Raw genomic sequence first — 8580 nt, 5'->3', positions numbered from 1 at the left:
AGGCGAGACCCGCTAAAGGCGGACGGGTGGCCGAAGCGGAAACCCAGTTAAGAGCAGGGACTGCCCTGGAGAGCATAGAAAGCGAAGGTTGCGGGGGAAAGCAGCGCCCCTCCGAGGAAACCGACACCGCCCCGCCACGCCAAGCCAAGCCAATGGGTGCCACCAAGCAGCGCCGGGAACGCGCGGCGACGCCCCGCGCTCCGCCGGCGTCCGCCCGTCCCCGCGCGCCCCCTCGTACCCCACGCGCGGGGGGCGGGGCCGGCGGGGGCGCGCGCGGGGCCGCGGGCAGGGGGGCGGGGCGGCAGAGCTCGGCGGCTGGGACTGGAGGACAGCGGCGGCGGAGGCGACTAGCGGCGGCGGGAGCGGCGCCGAGAGGCCGTGCGGGACGCGGGCGCCAGGACCGGCCGAACGCAGAGGTAACGCAGGACGGAACAGGCGGCCGGGGAGTGGGCGCGGGCTCGCTGAGCCCCGAAGGCGAGTGGCGGAGGCCGCTCGCCCGGGGCGCCGACGCCGCTCCCTGAGAGGAGGGGGCGGGGCGCCCGGGTCCCCGGAGGTGGCGCCTTTTGTCTGCCTGCCCCGACCGCTCCGCCCCCCTCCCTTCCCCTCCCCTGCGACCTAGCCCCCTGCCCTTCTGGCGGACTCCTCCTCAGGGGCCCTCCGGCGCGCGCGCTCCCGCCCTTGTTTTGTTTGGACTTGGGGGAGGAGGGGGAGCTCTTCCCTCGCCGTGCGACCCTGCGTCCCAGCGCGCCTGCGTCGGCGTCCTCCGCCTGCCCCGATTGGCTGAGGGCTGCGCATGCTCCGAGGCCCGCCGCGGTCCGGCGTCCGCCCGCGCCCTCCCCTCACCCCACTCTCTCAGCGGTTTTCGGAGCCGGTTCGAAAGATGCCGGCGGCGGTGACTGGCTGCGGCGGGCCCGCCCCCCGGGTTCTCCGCCCCCGCCGCCGCCATTACGGAGCTCCCAGTGGTGAGTGTGCGGAGCGCTGAGGCTCGCGTTCCGCCGCTGCTTCCGTCGCCGGGGCAGGCGCCGCGGTGTCCCTGCCGAGCGTGAGCCCCGAACTGTCACCGCGCCGATCCCCAGCCTCATCCGTCGGTGTCCGCGGTCCGAGCTTTCTCCGCCTCGCTGGCGGCCCGCGCTCTCCCCCGCCGTGCGCGTTCGCCGCTGTGGCCTGTAGCTGCCTCGCCTCGCCGCTTTGTCTCCGCTGCTCTTGCCGTCCTTCCCGCGGCCCTCTGCGGGCGGGGCTGTTGGCTGTCGCTTTGCTGCTCCGCGACGGCGGCCTTGAGTCTTGCTCCCCCGGTGGGAAACATAGAACTGGTTACTGGCCACCTTAGGCGGTGGGGTTTGAATGAGAGCAGTGCCTCGGTAGGTCGTCAGAAAGTTACAGTCGCCCATCTGAGCGTTTGTAAGAGATGGAGGCAGGAGTGGTGAGGTGAGAGCCCCAGATCTGAGGGTTGGTACTGAATTGACAGCTGTCATCGGGGACAGCCACTTAACCTTTTTGAGAAAGAATTCTCTCCCGTACGGAGACCGAACCGGGTGAACTGTGCTGCCGCCTCCGCGTGCACGTTCTCTGTGTTATTGCGCTTCCTGACTTTGCATTGCATCGAAAGTGAGAATCCAATTCGAAATAACGTCTAAAAATCGCCTGCGGCTTTTTGAGCACGCTGTCTTGTCTTAAGAGTGAAATTAGACGTGACTAGTCATTTTTGAAAGATGCTTTAATTTTGTTTAACCTGGCATAGGCAAAAAACTTACTAGCTTTTAAATTTTTCATTGCTCTTCTCAAAAGTTTAGTGTAATTTGTTTCAAAATAGAAGTAACATTTTAAAATTTGCTGGGTTGGTTGGTTGGTTTTGGCTTTGTTTTTAAACTTACTTGGAAGATGGTAGGGCTGAAAGTTAGTGGAGAAAGTATGCTGAACTCTCCATATCCAGATGAAAGTTTCAACTCCTTACCCAGTTAGATTGTGATTTTGTTGAGATGAGACACTCTAGTGTCCTTAGCATCTATGCCAGAGACAGACACCGAGTATATGCTTGCTTACATAACTTAAATTTGAAAATGAAAAACAAATGGTGCCAGCAATCAAATTACAGGCATTCTTTTTGTGACATGACTCGTTAAATCTGAGTATAATGAATGACTTTAGATTGGGAACAATGTGAGGTGTTCAGTGCATTACTAATAACATGTATTACATATATTTTATGGTAAAATGTGAAATTATAGTACTTTCCCTAAAATGCATATTATCAAGGGTATCAGTAAACTGAAATACGTTGTTAAACTCCTCACTTTTCTGCCGCTTTCTCTTAATATAGAGGGAATAAATTAAAACTGAAATTTGGGCTTTTTATTTCTACAATCCTTTTTTTTCTTGCTTGCATTCAAATAATTTAAAGCCAGGCATGGTGGCTCACACCTGTAATCCTAACACTTTGGGAGGCCAAAGAGGAGGATCTCGAGTCCAGGAGTTAGAGACCAGCTTGGGCAACATAGGGAGACCCTGTCTCTACAGAAAATAGAAAAACTTTCGGGTTGTCGTGGCGCATACCTGTAGTCCCAGCTACTCAGGTGGCTGAGGTGGGAGGAGATCGCTTGAGCCCAGGAGGTCGAGGCTACAGTGATCCCTGGTCATGTCACTGCACTCCAGCCTGAGACCCTGTCTCAACCGATTTAATTTAAGTATTTCCCTTGACAAAAAACAAATCTTTGTAGTTGTTCAAACACTAACTTTAAACAAACTGATGCTCATAAGAGGACCATGTAAACCACAGGTAAACTCAGACTGGTTTTGGCACACGTAAGAACCAAGATGAAAAACATGAATAGGTCAGACGCGGTGGCTCACGCCTGTAGTCCCAACACTTTGGGAGGCCGAGGCGGGTGGATCACGAGGTCAGGAGATCGAGACCATCCTGGCTAACACGGTGAAACCCCGTCTCTACTAAAAATAGCCGGGCGTGGTGGCGGACCCGGACGCCTGTACTCCCAGCTACTCAGGAGGCTGAGGCAGGAGAATGGTGTGAACCGGTAGGCGGGGTTTGTAGTGAGCCAAGATCGCGCCACTGCACTCCAGCCTGGGCAACAGAGTGAGACTCCGTCTCAAAAAAAAAAAAAAGAAAGAAAAACACAAGTTTCATTTGTTCATCCTTTAGTTTAACAAATATTAATTGAGCATCTGTTCTGTCCCTGGTATGTTCTCAGGCATCAGGTATGCAGCAAGTGAATCAGATCAGATCTCTGCCAGGAACAAGTGTGGCAGCCTAAAAATCTGATCATTCACAAATGCAATAGTAAAAAGTTTAGTTAATAGGTACACTGGGTCAAATGCGGTGGCTTACACCTGTAACCCCAACATGTTGAGAGGCCGAGGCAGGTGGATCGCTTGAGCCCAGGAGTTTGTGATCAGCCTGGGCAACATGGCAAAACCCTGTCTATACAAAAAAGAGAAAAATTATCTAGGCATGGCGATGCATGCCTGTAGTCCCAGCTACTAGCGAGACTAAGCTGGGAGAATTGCTTGAGCCTGGGAGGTTGAGACTGCAGTGAGCTGTGATACTGCAACCTGGGCATCAGAGTGAGACCCTGTCTCAAAACAAACAAAAAAAACATAGGTACAGTGATGTTAGCAGTGTGAATTAACCTTGCATTTACTTAGCTCTGTAATGAACAGTGAATTTATTAAATAGCCAATTAACCCAACTATTCTAAAGCAAGTACTACAGGTTGAAGCTTTGAAGTTATGTGACTTTGACTTTTATTAAGGAAATGCAGAGCTGAGGCTAACATCTTTTTTTTTTTTTAGACGGAGTCTCACTCTGTCACCCGGGCTGGAGTGCAGTGGCGTAATCTCAGCTCTTTGCAACTTCCGCCTCCCGAGTTCAAGTGATTCTCCTGCCTCAGCCTCGCGTAGTAGCTGAGACTAACCCAATATTCTAAAGAAAGTACTACAGATTGAAGCTTCAGAGTTCTACAACTTTTACTAAGGAAATGCGGAGATGAGGCTAACATCTCTATTTTGTTGAGATGGAGTGTTGCTCTGTCACCCAGGCTGGAGTGCAGTGGCATGATCTCAGCTCACTGCAACCTCCTCCAGGTTCAAGTGATTCTCCTCCCTCAGCCTCCGGAGTAGCTGGGACTACAGGCGTGTGCCACTGCAACTGGCTAACTTTTGTATTTTTAGTAGAGATGGGGTTTCACCATGTTGGCCAGGCTGATTTCGAACTCCTGACCTCAGGTGACCCCTGTCTCAGCCTACCAAAGTGCTGGGATTACAGGCATGAGCCACTGTACCCGGCCCTAACATCTCTTAATATTTGTCCCAAATAACTGGGTTTTAAGTGTTCTTCAGACATAATGAATATAGTATTAAGTACTACATTCTTGAACTTGAGTACATACTTGAACCTCTGCCTCCCAGGTTCAAGTGATTCTTCTGCCTCTGCCTCCTGAGTAGCTGGGACTACAGGCACACACCACCACGCCTGGCTAATTTTTGTATTTTTAGTAGAGACGGGGTTTCACCATACTGGCCAGGCTGGTCTTGAACTCCTGACCTTGTGATCCATCAGCCTCGGCCTCCCAAAGTGCTGGGATTACAGGCATGAGCCACCATGCCTGGCCCTTTTGTGTGTGTGTGTGTGTTTTTTTATAATTATTATTATTATTATTACTATTATTTTGAGGCAGGCTCTGCTCTGTCAGCTAGGCTTGGAATGCAGTGGCTGGATCTCAGGTCACTGCATCCTAAACCTTCTGGGCTCAAGCAATCCTCCCAATCTCAGCTTCCCAAGTAGCTGGGACTGTAGGCACATGCCACCATTCCCATTTGTAATTTATTTTTTAGAGACAAGGTCTGTATTGCCCAGGCTGGTCTTGAACTCCTGGGCTCGAGTGATCCTCCTACCTTAGCCTCCCAAAGTGCTGGGGTTACAGGTGTGAGCCACCACACCTGGCCTGTTTTTAAATTTTAATTTGTTTACTTTTGGTAAAGACCAAGTCTAATGTTGCCCAGGCTAGTTTTGAATTTCTAGCCTCAAGGGATCCTCCCACCTCTGCCTCCTAAAGTGCTGGAGTTGCAGGCATGAGCTACTGTGCCAAATGGGAAAATACTTTTTTAAAGATTCCTATGAACGGATACTCCTGAAGGTTGTTGACTTCACTGTAGCATTTTCAGCCTAGCTAGTGTTATCGTGGATTAAGAAAGATGAATTCATTAGCAATATAACTTTACTAAGGATAATCTGATTGTGATACTCTTTTATTTTCGTATCATGTTTGCATGTAAAAATACCAGCAGATTTGCGTAAGGCTTTTTATGATTAAGAAAAATAGGCCGGGCGTGGTGGCTCACCCCTGCAATCCCAGCACTTTGGGAGGCTGAGGTGAGCAGATCATCTGAGGTCAGGAGTTCGAGACCAGCCTGACCAACATGGTGAAACCCCATCTCTACTAAAAACACAAAATTAGCTGGGCATGGTGGCGCATGCCTGTAATCCCAGCTACTCAGGAAGGTGAGGCAGGAGAATCGCTTGAACCAAGGAGGCAGTGGTTGCAGTGAGCAGAGATCGTGCCACAGCACTCTAGCCTGGGCAACAGAGGAAGACTCCGTCTCAAAAAAAGAAAAAAAATTTTTAATATTAATGGATATTCTAGTTCACTATGTATGAGTGTGTTACACTGCACTGAATTCTTTCAGCTGACTGAAAGATTTGCTTGCAGCTGACTGACAGTTGACAAGTCTGGTATTGCTCTTGGTGTTCCTGTAAAGATTATTTTCCCTGTAAATGTGAATGCATCCTCTGTGTTTCAGTTTTCTGGATTTATCCTAGTTATTGTAGGTTGGGACTGTTACTTGCCAAGTTGAAAGCTCTTAAATTCTTAGACAAGGTTAGAGCTTAATGTAGAAGTTGAATGACTGTCATTCCCCCACTCATTGTTAATAGTTCATTAGCACAGAGATCTAAACACTTAAGTGGTCTTTTTTTAATAGAGGAATTTTTGTATAAAATGTTATTGAGTCTTAGATGAGATTTTTGGGGAAGAGAGGGTGTTAGTGATCAGGTAAACTTGGGTGACTGCATGGGTTTTTGATCTTTGAATATTTAATTATATTCTTCTGTAGTAGTTTTCCTTACATTAAAAATATGACAGTCTTAGAAGCATACGTTTATTCTCCTAGGTGATGGTCTAAATTTGCTTCTGTGGGTCTGGAAGTTACTAGAATGTTGGGTTATTCAGCAGTATTTTTGCCCTTGTGTTTTCCCTTAACAGAGAAAAATAAAAGTACTTTTCTAATAGAGATAGAGTTTAAGATTACAGTTAATTTTCCTACCCTTTTGAGAACAGTGACAACAAAAGCCTTCTCTTTGTAAACTGATCTTTTACTAACATTTGACTGACTGTTCCTCAGTCTCTCTATTCTGTCCTCCTCAGTTCCTGATGGTGGCAGGAGGGGATGGGGCTAGGTTCCATATGAGCTGCCTTGCCCTTGTCTTTGTTCATGCGGAAGGTGCAACAGCTGCTGTGGCTTATGCATTCGTCTTAGTTGCTGCTTTATGTAGTCTATATTTTAGTAGTTTTATCTTTCTGAGTAACCAAATCATCTGTCACTTAACTATACATTTTATAGTTACATTTTTTCCCTTTGGATGTGTATTAAATTTAGAAGTTTTAGTTTAGTTTTGTTTCTGTTAATCTTCACACCAGGTCTTTTCTGTGCTTTAGGTTGATTCTTCACCACACTGAAACCATTAGGAAAAATCCTTGTGGTTAACAGCAGAGGCTTCAGAGTGTAACCTGTACTCGGGCCTAGAAATTATTTAAAATGGCGACTGATACGTCTCAAGGTGAACTCGTCCATCCTAAGGCACTCCCACTTATAGTAGGAGCTCAGCTGATCCACGCGGACAAGTTAGGTGAGGTAGGGGCTGACACATTCTTGAAGCTCACTCTTGGATCAATCCCTGACTTCAGGCCCTGCTGGGTCCTCCTTCTTGGTACATGCTCCTTCCCTTACTTTGGGGAGTCTAGGTTGTGAATTTGAAACAAAATCAGATTCTTTTCATCTTCCCTTTCCCCTCAAATTCCTGAGAAAACCTCCAACCTTCTAAATTTATAGCAAATCAACTATAATTATGTGTTTCCATTTGAAATTCAAGCTAAAATAACATACTTTTAAAAAGTGTATCTTAAAAATCATATTTCACTTCAAAAAAACTTGTTAAAAGTAGTTTGCATCAGATCCTGGAGTCGACTTGAAGAATTCTCCTACATCTTCTGACACCCAGTTAGGCCCTTTGAGAAAGAGATAAAACAGAATTTTTTAATGCATGTTTGATTATGGCCATCTCTTTTCTTAGAAGGTAGAAGATAGCACCATGCCGATTCGTCGAACTGTGAATTCTACCCGGGAAACTCCTCCCAAAAGCAAGCTTGCTGAAGGGGAGGAAGAAAAGCCAGGTAAAGTAAAATGGTGACACAACTTAAAACATCAAAAGTTATACTGCAGTTTGGAGTGTCCCATAAATTCCTTTGAACTTAATTATTCTTTTTTCATGGCTAAGTGTTTTGGGGAAACATTTGGAGAGAGAATCAGTAGCTATTGGTATGTCATTGCCAGACCATGAGGGCAAAGTAAGATTTCATCTTCTCTGTAAAGATTTTTGGAAGGTGAAAATGATATGTTGGAATTAAAAACAGAAAAATGGTTGGGGATGACAGGAATGGCCAAAGAGTAGCATTCTGGACATAAAGTGTCATGGGGATGAATGCAGTGTGGGAGAATGGAAAACGTGGGCCTTTAGGATAGACGTGGAAAGTTCATCCAGAAATCATCTGGAGGCCTTAAGAGAAGCAAATGGTTATCTGTTGATCTGTAACAGGTATCGGTAGAGAAAAGTCAGTGGTGGGAGCATAACAAATGGAAAGAAATATAAACCCATCAGTATGGAGTGCTGGTGCTCCTTTATGGCGTCTATAACCATCTCTTCTCCTTTTCCCGTCTTTATTTTTCTTCTCATGATCTTTTTGTTTTTTTTCTTTGTCTTTTCCCTTTTTGCCTTTTTCTCTTGCCTTTTATCTCAAGTTTTTCAGGGATGAGCACACTGTGCTGCCTCTGTTGTGGCTGTTAGAATCAATTATTTGCTGACTAGCATGTATTAGGAATAGAGGGCCGGGCACAGTGGCTCACGCCTGTAATCCCAGCACTTTGGGAGGCCAAGGCGGGTAGATCACCTGAGGTCAGGAGTTCGAGACCAGCCTGGCCATCATGGTGAAACCCCGTCTCTACTAAAATTACAAACATTATCTGGGCATGGTGGTGCATGCCTGTAATCCCTGCTACTCAGGAGGCTGAGGCACAAGAATTGCTTGAGCCCAGGAGGCAGAGATTGCAGTGAGCTGAGATCACGCCATTGTATTCCAGCCTGGGCAACAGGGGAAACTGTCTCCAAAAAAAAAAAAAAGGAATAGAAAATACGTGCATCCTTGTTCCCTGTATCCCTTGGTGCATCAGGACAGACATCAATAATGAGTCAATATACTCTTTTTTCTGGCTGAGCCTGGATTTTTTTCTCTAAAT

At 47.4% G+C, this 8580-nt stretch overlaps 1 protein-coding gene across 4 annotated transcripts in view; it reads left to right on the top strand.

The window, feature by feature from the left end:
- The first annotated feature begins 283 nt into the window (after positions 1–283).
- Positions 284–8580, top strand: part of HP1BP3 (heterochromatin protein 1 binding protein 3) — a 46238-nt gene continuing 37941 nt past the window's right edge. Inside the window, exons 1-3 of one of the 4 annotated variants that reach the window (XM_009201079.3) lie at positions 284–416; positions 6726–6921; positions 7361–7460. In XM_009201079.3, the coding sequence (XP_009199343.1) occupies positions 6826–6921; positions 7361–7460 (196 nt within the window). In that variant the 5' untranslated portion in view covers positions 284–416; positions 6726–6825. Of the gene's footprint in view, positions 417–628; positions 1098–6725; positions 6922–7360; positions 7461–8580 lie in introns of those variants that run through there. The other 3 variants (XM_003891269.5, XM_009201086.3, XM_003891270.4) reach the window with 3 other exon arrangements.

The sequence above is a fragment of the Papio anubis genome, chromosome 1, assembly GCF_008728515.1.
Source record: "Papio anubis isolate 15944 chromosome 1, Panubis1.0, whole genome shotgun sequence".
NCBI lineage: Eukaryota > Metazoa > Chordata > Mammalia > Primates > Cercopithecidae > Papio > Papio anubis.
The sequence above is the reverse complement of the archived record's forward strand: the minus strand, read 5'-3'. Positions and strand labels throughout refer to the sequence as shown.